General features: G+C 36.8%; 2 protein-coding genes across 3 annotated transcripts in view; both read right to left on the reverse strand.

Moving 5' to 3' along the window:
* wdr89 (WD repeat domain 89) overlaps positions 1-1,920 on the reverse strand; it is a 4,100-nt gene extending 2,180 nt beyond the window's left edge. For both annotated transcript variants that reach the window (XM_062440655.1, XM_062440656.1), the window contains exons 1-2: positions 1,767-1,920; positions 1-522 (exon numbers count right to left, since the gene is read on the reverse strand). The exon at positions 1-522 is cut by the window's left edge. In XM_062440655.1, coding sequence (XP_062296639.1) covers positions 1-489 — 489 coding nt within the window. In that variant the 5' untranslated portion in view covers positions 490-522; positions 1,767-1,920. The remainder of the gene's footprint in view (positions 523-1,766) is intronic.
* An 11,893-nt stretch (positions 1,921-13,813) lies between these two features.
* LOC134001050 (sphingosine-1-phosphate phosphatase 1-like) overlaps positions 13,814-16,022 on the reverse strand; it is a 28,434-nt gene continuing 26,225 nt past the window's right edge. The window contains exon 3 of the mRNA XM_062440584.1: positions 13,814-14,496. Within this exon, the coding sequence (XP_062296568.1) occupies positions 13,945-14,496 (552 nt within the window). The 3' untranslated portion in view covers positions 13,814-13,944. The remainder of the gene's footprint in view (positions 14,497-16,022) is intronic.

Genomic DNA, 16,022 nt, shown 5'->3' on the forward strand with positions numbered 1-16,022 from the left:
TGTGATGTCATCGCTGTGGGACTCCGAGTAAACCCCGAGGAGTACGCTGCCCGGCTTCCTGGCATCCCAGAACACCAGGAAGCTGTCCTCGTCGTTGATCTGCTCGGTGCCGGCGCACAGCAGCGTGTCGGCGCAGTTCAAATCGAAGCTGCAGTAGCTGTGAGACGGATCGCTTTTAAACGTCTGAGCCGCCGCCGTGCCGGGGCGGCGGACGTCCCACGCCAGGACCGTCCCATCAGCAGACCCCGAGTACAGCAGGTCAGAGGAGGCGTGGGCGAACGTGACCCCACAAAGAGGCCCACCGTGACCCCGATACTCACCCAGCAGGCTCAGAGTGTCCTTGTTGTGCAGGTGGACGGTGTAGTTGGAGCAGGACACCGCCAGCAGGCCGGACGGCTGCAGGGCGACGTCCAGCAGGTAGGTGGGCTCCTCCGGACGACACCGCCGAGCGATGGACAGACCCCCGAGCTTCTCCTCCAAACCCTCCATGGAGGCTCACAGCGTGACGAGGTCAAAACCAATCTGCACAAAACAAGAGACACACACTTATTTAAGAGTTGAATTTCAGCTTTTAGTCTCTCAGGGAAACTAAAATGATGTCATTGACTGAAAAACTGGCAAAATAATTCCCAAATGAGGTTTTAATTTAGTTAGTCAGAAAAAACCAAGAGACATAATCTACCTCAAACATAAAAATGGGCACTTAAAACTATATTTTTATGTTAATGCGTTTATTTTAACAGCATTATTGACTGATTTTATTTGATGCTGATACTGAACTTAAAGTCTTAAATGCAACTCAAGTGCAGTATTTTCTTTATTATCTATTTATCTATCTATGTAGTTGTTATATGCAGTATGTTTTTTATTAAAGGAGTTGATCCATATGACTCTTCAATGGTAGCAGCTTTTTTTTTTTAAATCACATTATTTTTCCCCAATTGTTGCAATTCTACTTTAAAAAACAGCAAATAAAAGTGCAAATTAGACTGTACTGCATTTTATAAGAAAGGAAACTGCAAAATCAAACATTTGGAAGGACTTACATAACAAATATAATATTATATATATACACACACAACATCAGAGCAACACCTCCTCTTCTGTACCAAGACTCAATTAAAAAATCTGATCATTTAACGTTTCCTTGCTTATTGATTATGTTTGTATACATGTTAGGACATAATTTATGCACTTTACCCAATAACTAGCAACAACTTTGTAAAAATATATGTAGTAAAACGTTCATGTTTATCATTAATTGGCTTCTCCTACTCTTCTTTAACTGAAATATTAAGATAAGATAAGCAGCAGTACAATGGGAAAAAGTAGCAGCATGAGGGTGAAAATGTACTAAAAATAGAATCAACAATAAATAAAATACTATATACAGTAAACTGGATCTTAGTGTAAATAAATCTGCACTATACAACTGTGCAATATGCAGAAGTTCCTGAGATTATATACAGACTATAATAATCTATATGATATATAATATAGTGTAAATGTGATTGTTTGTGTGTAGTTTAGTGGATGAGTTATATGCCGAATAACTCAAAACTGCATATTGAACTTAAATAAGCAGATAATTATCATGTCAGCTGATATAAATGTGACATGAAGCTATGAAATGTAAAATATGATGATTTTAAATGGAGTCTGGTGTTTGATTGTTAATGAGTAGAAATGGTGCTAAAATCCTCATCAGTGTCAAACTAATGTTAATATTAAAAGTGTTATTTTTCTTTTTGTTTTTTCTAACCTACCTAATGTGTAGAAACTTCCCCGCAAACAGCAACAGTCTCGTTTTTATCCAGAAACACTTTGTGACGCTTTACGAGCTGATTCACTGTTAAAAATCATCAATTAGCTGCTTAATTAAGATCAATTCAATCAGTAATGTAGTTCACGTTAACTCACTAACGTCACTGTGCTACAATCAAGCATGGAGGAACACTGTGTCACAGTATTTACCGCCCGATGGGAACCATTCTCCTCTATAAATGGTTCCGCTGGTTGTTGAGAAATGCAGATGTTTGAGTTCATTTTATCGCATCTGCTTCATTTCACTTTAATAATTTCTAGTATTTTCACACTGGACTAACCTTTCATTGTAGAGGATTTTGATATTTAAAAAAAAATACTTCATATATATAAAAATGAAAAGTATTTGCCTGTGAAAAGGAGTGAAGTGGAAGCACAAAGCAGCAAAAAATACAATAAAATAAACAATTATGTAATTTACATCATTATGAGACACTAAAATCCCTCCATTTAAATAAGAAAAATACAACAAAATTTTTGTCTAAGTAGCTTAATAAGTCAAGCCTTTATTTAAAATAAAAGACTGAGACAAAAACACTGAATAAAATACACAAAATATAATAAAAATAAGTCAAATTAATACGTTTTTTGTAAATAAGTGAAAGAAAAACAATAAAATAAACAAACTAAACACATAAAACACTAATCTTTACTCATGTTAAACTGCTCTGAGCTGTTTAGTACATGTATGTGTGAGTCTTCAGTCGTCCAGCAGGTGGCAGCAGAAGCAGAAACAAAGGAAATGAGAAAAACCTCCAGGCTGCAAATAAACACAAAAGACTGAATCCTAGTGGAGTCTTTTGTTTTGTTTTATTGGTTAATTGATATGAGATACAGATATAACAGATGGATCATAATGTTCATTAATGCAGAAAGATGTCAGACTTTCGGTGGACTTCTGTGCAGACAAAGAACAATGATGTCTGATCCTGGAAACACCTGCAGGAAATAAGGTGAGATCATCGTGTGTTTGTAGTTATGTTGACAAAAAAAAGACATTCACACTCTGAAGTGTTTTGGCAGGATTAGAGGCACGCACTGAGGACATATTCTGCATATAATCAGCTCTATATTTATATTCTGTGTCTCTACTGGAATATCTTTAGATGATTCACAGTTAAAAACTCCTTATTTATCTTCTACTGGCTCTTCAAGCAGACGCTCAGTTCAGCCTCTGTCTGAAACCGGCTGTTTAGCTCCTGTCTCTTTAACTGTGGAGCAGAAAGACTTTTATGGATGTGCGAAGGTTACATTAAAAAAACCGGTAACAAACAATTGATGATGGACGATGTGTCTCCGCTTCCTGCCTCTATGCAAAAGTAAAGCCAAAATATTTCATGGAGCTGCCATCTTGCTTGTGTGATGTCATTTGGAGTGAAAATCTGAAAAGTAGAGTCAGTTTATTTATTTTTCTTTACTTTTGTTTTAATTATGTTTTAATTATCTTTATATGTCTGCATGACAGAGGTTTGAGAGAGGCTGACACAGCTGTCAATCATGACATCACAACCAATCTTTATATCGCTAAATAAAAATAAATTAAAAAATGAGCACTTGAACAAATATGAGCATGATATGAACTACCTACAATTTCTTTAATTTTTTTTTTAGTTTGACTCATGTCCCAACTGCTAACATAGAGGAGGTGGGACTTATGATCTATACTGCAGCCAGCCACCAGGGGGCCAATTAAGATATTTTGGCTTCACTTTTAAGGGAGTTGTCATGATGTCCATATTTATGGTGCATTCCTGTTGTACTCGGAAGTCAGAATTTCTGAGTTCCCAGTCCCCTGAAGTCGGATATCTGACTCGGAAAGTCGGACCAACCTCACCTCAAAACCCAGGATGGTTACGCCTCGTGCATCAACAGTGTGAAAGTTGTAGTAACATCCTGTTTATTAGCAGTTTTTTCTGTATTTGTGTCTCATTAAATCAGTCTCACACACATCAGTGTCCAACTTCTATCTGTGGATGCGTTGCTACGTGTGTTTGTATCATAGACTGTATGGTTTGTATGCGCAATATACAGCGAAATGTGTTTTTATCAACTGGTATTTCTATCAATGGCTAACCTGGCTGACTTCTAAACTGGAAATAAATCAAACGCAGGTATTACTTTATTCGCAAATACGACTTCCAAGGTAAATGGAGTGCAGCGTTATATACAGTCAATGTCCCAAATGAAGCATTTAAAGAAGCTTGAAGCCCTGAGTTTTGACTTGCAGGCAGATTTGACCTGTTTACCATAGTCTGACGTCACAACAGTATATAAATAACATAAAATCACAAAAAGCCTGATATGTGTCCTTTAAAGATAAATGAACAAACAGATGTGACCCATTCGAGCCTCAGTGGTGTCTTTAGTTCAGCTGCCTTCAGTTTATTCCCAATAAAACACTGACAGAAGTTCCCCACACAGTCCTGCATGCTTTCACTCAAGATGCCACTAAATAAAACGTCTTTAATGTTCAGGCCCAGCAGCTGCAGTTCGTCTCCTCCGCTGCACACGGGCAGATTTTGGCAGAGCGAAGTGGAAAACTGACACACCGCACTGTCACCACATCATCACCACATCAGCATGTGTGGATGAAGCTGCAGCCTTGAGAAAAAAAAGGTCATTAAAGCTTCCACGGTTATTCAAACACTGCTCCAAACATGTGCTCCGTCACACAGTAGAGGAGGTTAACGTCTCTGAGAATAAACAGCTGGAGGAGCTCAGCAGGGGTAGACAAAATAACACGAACACTTCAGGGGGGGAAAAAAGGAAAAGTTACAGTTTTTGTGGGCGATGCAGCTGCAGTTTGGTGAAAGTTGATGAAGAGGTCTGTTGGTTCTCTCATCGCTGGACTCATTTATACATTTATACGTCCCAGAGGAGTCATCAAAATATTTTAAAGTAATGGAAAACCGGGGTTTTAATATTAAAAAAATACCATAAAATTACTTTTTTGACATATGAGCTCAGTATTAAAGCTTGAATATACATTGATTTTTATAAATATAGGTTTCAGTTTGGTTTCTGCTGTTTACTTTAATTTAAACAGCAGAAACTTATAATAAAAACTATTCATGGTATTATATTTACTTTTAGTGCTTAACTCTTACATACTGTTTGGATCAAATTTGACTTGTTTTGACATTTAACAGCTTGTAAAAACAACCCCAATGTCTTTTACTTTTCCTAAAGTGGCCCAAAATGCACAAAAAAATGAAAATATTTAGACGTTATACTTATTTATAGGTGCTGCAAAGTATAATTGTTGCCAAACGTTGTACATTAATAGAGTGCTTAACTGACTTTTTTGGACCATCCCTCCTTCATAATATATATATTTTTTATATAACCTCTCCTGACTAAAGATACAAGCCATAAAGTTTGTTGCATTTCTGTATTTTTATATAAATATATTCTTATTTACTTTGTCCTGCACCCTTTCGAACATTGAACGGTTATTATTTTGTTGTCTGTCTTACAACATTTTTTGCTGTCATTTCTATTATGTTATAATTCACAGCCTATTTATTTTGTTATTTTAACATGTTTGAATAAATAAACTAAACTATTTGTTAAATTTCCAAATATAGAATAAACAACAGTTCTTTAGTAGCTGTAAGAGATGTGAGCTATGTGACACCTGAAGACATATTTATTTAATCTGGCTTTGAATTATTGTATATTTTATTTATTATTCTCTAATATTATCATGTATTTGCTGTTGTTTTAGTGCATTGTGTTTTTATTTTTCTCTGTGAAGCACTTTGAGTTACATCCCTTGTATGAAAGCTACTCTGACTATTTCCCATTAGAACAAAGTGAGTCCCTGTAAACCTTTATTGAATAAGATAAGTGTCTGTGATTTAGAGCCATCTAGTGGTGAAGTTGCAGATTGCAACCTAATGAATCTCACCCCTCCCATCCTAGTGTGTGTCGGGGAAACTACACCAGTGGTTGGTTTGTCCGTTCTGGGCTATATAAGGGCTAATTCTGAGCTAACAAAAATACAGTTATTCTTATTTTCAGGTTATTATAAACATATTAAAACATACTTATAAATACATTATATCCCATTTCTGCCGAGTCTTTTCCACCAAGCTCTACACAAAAAACAAGCAATCCATTATTTCATTTTGTCATCATTTTTATTTCAGTTAATTTCACACAAACAATCAGACAAAATACAACCTCATTTTGAATCATAGATCAAAATCCAACAATAAAATCTGCAGATATAAAAAAATACTATGAAACTGCATAAATGGTCCTCTGATGTTCACGCCTGTCGGATCAGGACACGACCGAACGACTCAAACTGTTTTATTAAAGATTAAAAAAAAACAGGGAAAGATGGAGAATTTAACTCCAAAATTTAAAAAATCTGACTTATTTAGTGGTATTTTGGAGAGAAATATTTCAGTTTAACAAAAACAAATGAATTAATAATGATGGATTTTTTTCTTTTCTTTTCTGTTTTTTTTTGGGACAAAGACACAAAACTCATTTACACATTTTTTTTCTTCTTCTCATGCAGACAGAAGTCAGTGAATGCAAATATGACACAAAGTTAAAATCAAACACGTCTGAATTCACATTCACGTAAAAACACGACTCAATGACTGTCGCTAATTTAAGAGGCGTCGTAATTAACGAGCAACAGTGTGAGAAACTAAAAAAATCTGCTCAACGAGAAACATTTATGCAGAAACAAAGTGCAAAAGGCAACATGACAGGAAATGAAAATAAAAAAAGAAATGTCGGGACCACAGTTTTCACAATAAAGGCACTAAAGGGAAGCGTGGAGCAGAGTTCAGCTAACAGAGCCACAGCTACACAGTTCAAACACTCGATATTTGGTCGTCGTAAGAAATAATTTGTTTTTTTAAAAGTAATTTCTCTGAGATTCGGTATTTCAAGCAGAAAGAAAATGCCTCAAAAGACTCAAACACGCCCATGTTTTTGTTTCCATTTAGTACAAAATCGGTTCCTCAGGCGCCAACGAAACATCATTAAAGTATCGACTAATAATTTACGATAATTATCTGCTAATAAACTCCCTGATTGTGTCCATGAGACTGAGAGAGGACGTCTGCATGTAAGTGGTGCTACAAACACTTAGGCAGCATTGTAACGACACATTTTAGGAGCGTTTTACCAAATGTGGTGTTTTATAAACGCTCAAAGTGGTTTAGAAAATTTTGGGTTTATAACAACGTAGTTTTGGGTTAAGGTTAGGGTTAGTTTTGGATTATACTAAATTACTATATTTGCAAACAATTTTGATGTATTCCACCAAATTACTACATGACATTTAAAGTTTATCACACATTTTGGGATTCAAGCAAATAACAAAATTTGGGAATGTAATTTTTTTCTTCTTCCATTTTTACAAATTTCATGCGTTCTACCAGAGTACCTTCAATTTAGGATTTTAACATAACATTTTGAATTATAACATATTTTTCTACTGAACGGTATTTAGGCTCTTTAAGTGGTTTAGCATATTTGGGATGATCCGGTTTTAATAGGGATTCGACCCAATAACATCATTTAGGATTGTAAACAGTAAATTTAGGTGTATCAAAATTTTTGGAATTATATCAAATGATAAATCGTAATGGGATGGTGACCAATAATCTTAGTAAATTAGGATTATAACACAATTTTTGGGGGGATTCTACAACTTCAGTTTATGATCACAACAAAATCTCAGCAAAAATTGCAAAAGGACGCTGTAGAAAATGTTTGAATTATAACAAATTTGGGGATATGGGAACTCTATAACTATCAGGTAATGTCTCTTAAAATGATGTCACTTCTTTTGGTTTGTTGCCAAATTAAATTATGACTATTGTAATAAAACTGTATTTACTTTTTGCACATTTTAAACTTTAACTGTGACACATTTTTTGCTCAGTTCAGTTTAAAAGCATACAAACCGACGCTGGTGAAGCTTAAATACTAGTGGTGGTGGTCTTAGTGGAAAACAGTCCTCATCACAATAGAAACATAACCATCATCATCATCATCATCATCACTGTCAGGAAGTTTGGTTTAATCTCATTTATCAATCTCATTTCCCAAATCTCTCCTCCATCTGCGGAGGAAACGTCCTCCTGTCGGGATTTAAATACCACAGCCGGCACATGTTGAACCGCTCAAAGCCTCACTGCACAGATCATCACACAGATCTCACTTTACTTCACCAGTTTAGTACAAAAAACTAAACTAAAAACAATGTCACATATCACAAAACATGAAATGATTTAGGATATTTTTGTGGAAATGGAAAGTGGAAGTATTTGTTAAAATCTGGAGACATTTTTGGACAATTCATACAAACATAAATCAAACACAGCATTAAGAGAAGAAGAAGCAAACTTAGAGATAAACTTCCTGTCTCACTGGTGCAGACAGGAAACCACATTCAGACCAAAAAAAAAAAAAGTTTAACATACAGAAATATGTTTGTGCACAAGGCAAGGCCACAGGATGTGAGACGAGCCGGGCATCCTCCTTCTGACTGACCAATCACAGCCTGACTCACTCCTCACTGATGCTGATCGATCAGCCAATAAAACGAGAGTCTCAAGTCTTTTGTTTTTAACTGTTTAAATAACCGAAAAACTGAATTATTAATAAACTGACTGATAGAAAATACAGAATAACTTAACAGATGTGAAGATTTGCTGCTATTTTATCTTTTATAACATTAAAAACTGACATTCTTTCAGGTTTTTTATGAGGTTATTGTGTTGTTTTTTTGGTGAGATGTCTTTATTTTTAAACTTCTTATTTAGTCTTTTTACTCCTTTAATGCATTAGAGTTTTTGTGTCTTGTGTTATTTGTAAAAAATTTAATTTAGTCGGACAAAACAGACATTTGACAACTTGAGATCGACCTTTCTCACTATTTTCTACACTTGAAAACTAAAAGATTAATCTCAGAATTAAAATTATAATCAACAGATTAATCAACAGTTGCAGGAATCATGGCTGCACCTGATGATTAATTACATTAATAATACATCTGCTGATTATTTTCTTGATTAGTTCTGTTAGTTCAGTTTTAAAATAATGAATAATTCTCTTTATAATGATCACAACTTGAGGAAATGTTTTCAAATATCTTGTTTCATCCGACCAACAGTTCAAAACCTAAAAATACTCAAGTTTACTGTCGTATACATTAAAAAAAAGAAGCAAATCTTCCCTCTGGAGAAAAACTGTTAAATCAGCTAATAAATTAATCGATAAATCGTTGCAGCTTTAGTGAGAATACTTTAAATTCTTTAGCCACTTTTAGCATTTTAGAAACTGAATTTTTGTGCAAAATGTTAAAAAAAACTTTTCAGTCGATGAAATAATGAAAAAAAAAACCTAAATTAAATTAACTGACTGCAGATAAAATATTAAAAATCTTGTAAATATTCTGATTAATCTCCACTCTGGTTTCTGTTAGACTTTAACTGACATTCACCTTCCTGCCCGGCTCGGAGGGGGGAAAACAGTGCATTCTGGGAACAGTGCATTCATATTAGGACAGTACCGTACACAACATCATCATCATCATCATCATCATCATCATCATCATCATACAAGTCAGCCTGTAACACGCAGCTTCCTGCTGAACCTGCAGAGCAGCTTAAGACTAAAGAAAAGGTTTTTTTTTTTTCTAGTTGGATTTTAGTTAAAAGATTAAACGTGGCCAGCAGGGGGCAGCAGCAGCATCAGTGCCTGAAAATCTGCCCTCAAAGTGCCCTCGAGCAAGGCACTTCTTCACCCACGACTGCTGCGGCAAATATAAAGCAGAGGAGCAGATGTCTGTCCCCCTGTGTGTGTGTGTGTGTGTGTGTGTGTGTGTTTGTGTGTGTGTGTGTGTGTGTGTGTGTGTGTGTGTGTGTGTGTGTGTGTGTGTGTGTGTGTGTGTGTGTGTGTGCGTGAATGAAACATCAGCTCCAGATGTTCAGTCATTATTGCCTCTGAGGAGAGTGACTCATCGTCGCTCTCGGAGCAGCTGGACAGCGAAACGCTCGACTCCCAAAACTAATGAAAAACGTGACTCACGTAAATCTGAGTAAAAACTGAGATGAAGGTTCACAGTCAGAGACGCTCAGTGATCCCAAATCAGACCTGACCAACCGAACTCTGCCTTACTGTGAAGGTTTTTATATTCAGTTCTTTATATTTTATTATATATTACATAAGAGAGACGAGACTTGCTGAATATCTGATTATGGAAATAAAATTATTGGATAATTATTAGTGCCAGAAATCTTAACACAAGCTTTTTCCAGAGCAGTCAGACCAATAAAAATGTTTCTATTAGAGCTGAAATGATCAGTTTAATTATATTATTAATCAATTAATAATTCAAGTCTCACTTTTTATTTAAAGTAAAAATGTCAAATGTGTTCTGGTCCCGGAGCAGCAGTTTTTTTGGTCATACATGACATCATCGTCATTTTTAACTAAGACAGTGATTGGCTGATCATGTTAGCTGCAGCCGGAGCCGATACAGTAAACTTCACTTTAAGCTCATCGGACACATTTCAGTGTGTGTCGAACAGAAATGCCCAAAAATGTTTGTTAATAAATCATGATGCCGTTACATATAATGTCCACTAGAGGGCTCTGATGAGCTTATTTTAACACTGCAAAATGTCACAATTCTTTAAGGAAACATATTTTTAAGGGATGTTTGCTTTATATGAATGTACAAACATTAATATCAGCCTTTATGTCACTATTGGATTTTTTAAAAACTCCAATATTGATCTTTTTTGTATCAGCCTCAGAAATTCAGTATCAGCCTGTTTGTATGATTTTTATCTTTAGAAGAAGTTTTCTGACCGACGCTGTGGAAAAAGCTTTCACGCTCTAATTTCTCTTAAGCTCGTCTCTCTTAAAGGAAAAATTCTGGCTTATTTTTTCACCCTGAATCAACAGCTTGTTTGAGTTTGGTCACTGGAAAAAGTGAAGTTTATTTTATAAAGCTTCAGCCGGCAGAACGGCCACAAACATGACAATAAGAAATAAGTAGTCTTTTTTAAATTGAAATGGAGAGCTCACTTCATTAATAAAATATGAGCTCTACATTTTTGTGTCTGACTGTGTTGCAGCGTTACAGAGCAGAGCTTTGACAGTGAACTTCAGCTCAGGTTTAAAATGAAAAACCCTAAGAATGACGGACAGAGTGCGTCACAGCTGGAGCAAAAAACTTAACGCAACATCTGACGTCCATTTTTTGTTAAGAGCGACTTTTCTCATAACTCTATGATGGTCCTCGAATCTTAACGAGACATTAAAAGTTCGATTATTTTTTCAATTATGAAAATCAAAACTCACATAAATTTCATTAAAGAAAAAAACAAAACAAAACAACAACATTTGGTCACTTCTGCAGAAATATATATAAAGCAGGCACAGAAGGAGAAAAAACCCCACACCTATCATCTCTATTAATAAAATTATGATTGGTCCGATCTTTACAGATATTGATCAGCGAGTGTCTGTGTTAGTGTCACTCAGCTGATCTTGTGGAGGGTCGACACACGTGGACGCTGACGGGCCGAAACGAGTTGTGACTGCAGACGTTTCCTGAGGTTCAACAGTGGTTTTAAACACTTTTATACTATACTATAGACTTATTCATCTTTAAACATGACGCTGAATAACTCTCACACACATTAAATTACTCTAAACACAAAATATAATGTTACAGTTCGTTACTAGTTCATTATAAATCCACTAATAACTGCAGATTGGTGAATGAATGAATCAATGTTTAATTTAAATTACACACTGGCTTTCATGTCTTTTTTTAGCTGCTGCATTTATTACTTGCAGTTTCTGGCAGTTTTATTCAAGAATTAATCATTTTATAAGAGCTTAACCCTTTACATACTGTTCATATTCTGACTCATAATTAGTCTCCACACAAATTCACATTAATAAAATCCCCCATCATTAATAAATGTTTAATTAATCCTTAATGAAGCTGTCAGAGTGAGACACTATTTTATGGCCCAGGAGAACATTTTATAGAATATAAAGTATAAAACTTGTTTGAATGTTGATTTTTTAAAATTTCTGTACATTTGCATCATATACAAAAATGTGTCTGTGATGCATTTTATTTCCATTTTTATATACTGGGTTTCACATCAGGAAAAAGTCCAGCTAAAAGAAATGTGTATAGGGTGTTTTTAAATGTCTTAAATGTAAAAAAAATGGGTCAAATTTGACCCTGAACAGCATGTTAAGGGTTAAAACGTCAACAAATAATTCAATATTGGAAATGCTATTTGAGCTGTTAGCAAGATTAACTTTTTCTTCTTTTTTGTTGCTGCTGTTGAAAACTTTTATTTAAGTTTCATTGAACGTATTAATAAAATCAAACTTGTGGTTATTGTGACGCTGCTGATATTGTTTGAATTTAAGCAGCTGGAGCTACAATATTTGACTGTTATACAATAAAAAACATGTCTAACTGTACTGTCTGTTTAAGAAAGCTTTTAAAAAAAAATATATAATATATATTTTCAAGTTAAAATAAAATGAAAACTTAACTATTAATCATAATATTTCCTTTACTCTGACTGGGTTTCATGTCTTTTTTTTGCAGTTTGTGGTAAATTTAACCTTTTATAATCGAGAATGAATCAAGTTATAAGAGTTTTAAATGTCAAAAAACTCAATACTGGAAATGCTACTTGAGCTCCTGTTTTTCGTGCTGCTGTTTAAAACTTTGAAGTTACATAAAACTTATTAATAAATTCAGTCTTTTCCTCAATAAATGCATAAATGAGCTACAATATTTGACTGTTATACAATAAAAAATCTCTCTAACATCTGAACTGTACTGAACTTTAAGAAAGCTTTAAAAAATATATAAATATATATTTTGATGTTTTGTTTGTTTTTTGTTTTTTTGCCTGAGTCTGCATCATCTTCGTCTCCTCCATCATCTCGGCCGTCAGCGCTCCACGCGTCTTCCCTCCTGAGAGCGCCGTTATCTTCCTCCGCTTCCTCCCTGCTGACACGAGAAACGCCTTCCCTCCGCACAGGAAGTCGACTCATGCCATCGAAAGAGAAAGAGAGAGAAACAGAGAGAGACAGAGAGAGAAAGCATCTCCATCTGTGTACATGTACGCAAACAGGAAGTCAGATTTACAGTGTAGAGAAGAAAAAAAAACTATCTGTACATTTCCCAAAACCAAAGTGACGCATCCTTCCTTCCTTCCTTCCTCCTGGATCGTTATGTGCCCGATCGTTGACTTTCTCTCCCAGAATAAAGACAGAGGCGGAGCGGGAAGAGCCCTTGAGGAAAAATACTGTACATGTGCCGATAAAACACCTAAATAAAAAGTCTGATTTCAGCTACACAGGTAACTTTAAACACAGGTGTTTGTCTGCTGCACAGGAAGAGATCAAAGGCAGAAGTCCATATATGGGAATAAACTAAATTCTATAAAAGATCTTATTGCTTTGAGAGGAGAGAGGAAGATCGGATACTAAAAAGCTTTCAGACAAAAGAGCCACACAGAGTTTAAACATCCTTCTGAACTGGCAGCATTTAGTTATTTCAAAGCTCAGAAGTTGCTCGTGTGGTTCTCTGCCTGAATAATAAAAATAATAATAATAATAATATCACTAATAATAAATGTAAATACTAAGACACAGGTAATCTATCAGTAGCGATCAGTGGCTTTTTTTTTTTTAGTCATTTTCAGAGGCCACTTTTTTTTGCAATTAAGCTGGTAAGAGGATGGAGGAGTGGATGTTGAGCCGTCTTCTGGGATCAGGAGGAGCAGTTTCAATTTGATTTAAAAAATAAAAATAAAAATCTAAAGATCAGAACAGAGAGATAAAACAGTGGAGACTCTGCTTTCTCCGTCCTGAACGCCTCAAAACTGAAAAAACCCAGATAAGTCAACATCCAGATCTGCGTTTTAGACTTTAATTCACCTTCTTTGTCATCTTCCCCAGCTCCTAAAGGCGAGGAGAAAAAAAGAAAAAAAGGGGTTCTGGATGAAAGATGAAGGGAAAGAAAGCTCAAAACCGATCTGATGACAGCATTGGGTGATAATTCGGTGAGGGAGGGTCGCCTCGTCTCGCCGTTCAGGAGAGATGCATGTAGTCGAAGAGCTGCGGCACCAGGAAGAGCACGTTGAAGCCCACCGTCCCGTACACGATGTAGCGGTACGGCAGCTCCACCTCCATGTGCTGCCTCGCCTTCCTCACGTCGTCGCTCGGCACCCCGCAAACCCGGCACACCAGCGGGATGGTGACGGCCTTCATCAGCGCCCGCGTGGCCACCAGCGCCACCACGCCCAGGACGAACCGCAGCATCGCCACGCCGACCAGGGCGGCGCTGAGCGTCGGCATGGTGACGGGCAGCTGCTCCGGTGTGAGGTCGGGCATCAGGCCCAGGCGGTGGTTGACGTGCGAGGCCAGGGCAACGCCGGCGCCCGTCCCCAGGATCTGAGCGGTGTCGCCCCGCGAGGTGCTCCAGGTGTCCAGCGTGAAGGAGAAGAGGCCGAGGCCCACGTGCAGCGAGATGATGCTGAGCGGAGCGTAGCTGCACGTCTGGTTGAAGCCGTCGATCAGGTCCAACGCCGGCAGGAAGAAGCTCAGGATCAGGACGCTGTAGAGGAAGCCGGCGATGACGTCCTGGAGGACAAAACAAGAGACGCACGACAGGTTATGTCACAGGATTTCATGACATCAACGTCTAGGGCTGGGCGATCAACATCAAATATCACGATATTTTAGACCAAATACCTCGATATCGATATTCCAACAATATTGTCGAGATGAATGTTTTTGATAAATAATCATCAGTAATGTGGATATAATGACAAAGTGGGTAAAAGGCACATAAAAGATCAACTAGAACAGTCTGGTAAGTTCAGAGAATTATATATTTTACTGTAATGCAGCCTTTAAAACCAGGAAAGACGACTCTGATGACATATCGCGATATTACGATATCCAAAATCTAAGGCGATATTTAGTCTCATATCACAATATCGATATAATATCAATATATTGTGCAGCTCTACAATCGTCCACAGAGATAACCCTAACCCTAACCTTAACCCAAAACCAGAGGTGACAGAGAGTTTGTGGTGGCTGCTCCTAACCTGAGGATCTACCTCATAATATCAGTGCTGCTCAGACTCTGGGAAGGTTTAAATCTAATCTTAAGACTCACCTCATCGCATCGGCTTTTAATCCTAGTTGAGCTCCACATCCTGACTTTAACTGTGTTATTATCTTTAGCTTTTATGATTCATTGTACTCATTCTTGTTCTTTTATTTGATCTTGTGTTGGGTCTTGGGTTGTTTTAAATGTGCTGTATAAATAAACTGTGACTTGACTTTAGTGTGACAGTTTCACAAAGGAAGAAAAACCTCGCTGGAGTTAAAACAAGCTTGAGTTATAAAATCAAAAGGTAAACTTGAGCTCATGGGCGTCGAAGGTGTTGAAAATCGGGGTGGGGGTTTCAATAAAGGTCCGATGTCAGACTCGAACCAGGAACCTTGCGACTAGAAGACATAACAACTCAACTATCTGGACGCTGGAAGTTTGGTTTTTGATAAATTAAAAATGTCCTGAACATCTTGTTGTTACAGTGTGTGAACGACTTCTACTCTGAGCATGTGTGTGTGTGTGTGTGTGTGTAGAGTTTCCCACAGAATGTTAAGAGACTATGTTGGTTGGACCTCAGTCTGACCCTCTATGGAGGTCCGGGGCACATTTTTAAGTGAAATGCATCATTGTGGTTCACTCTGAGAGCAACATTAAGAGGTTTTATCTATAAAAAAAAAAAAAAATTGTTCTCTAAACAATGTAGTGCTTTAGTAATTTAACTACTGGTGGTATAAGTATGAATGCTGATGACACAGCACAAAGGTCACATCCACAAAGCATGGGAAAGAAATGTTACCAGTTCATAAATGTTCCAAACAAACCATCAAAAAAAGACTAATGTCCAGATTTCAGCTCTGAAACAAAGAGAGAGCAGAACTGAGAGTGTACAGACATGCTCAGCTCACTATGAAACTGTGGTGTCATAAACTAGACTATGGCGGGCTGCCACAGTCTATATAATTAATGGGAAACACTGTGTGTGTGTGTGTGTGTGTGTGTGTGTGTGTGTGTGTGTGTGTGTGTGTGTGTGTGTGTGTGTGTG

Source organism: Scomber scombrus, chromosome 19 (assembly GCF_963691925.1).
Source record: "Scomber scombrus chromosome 19, fScoSco1.1, whole genome shotgun sequence".
In the NCBI taxonomy this organism is placed as follows: domain Eukaryota; kingdom Metazoa; phylum Chordata; class Actinopteri; order Scombriformes; family Scombridae; genus Scomber; species Scomber scombrus.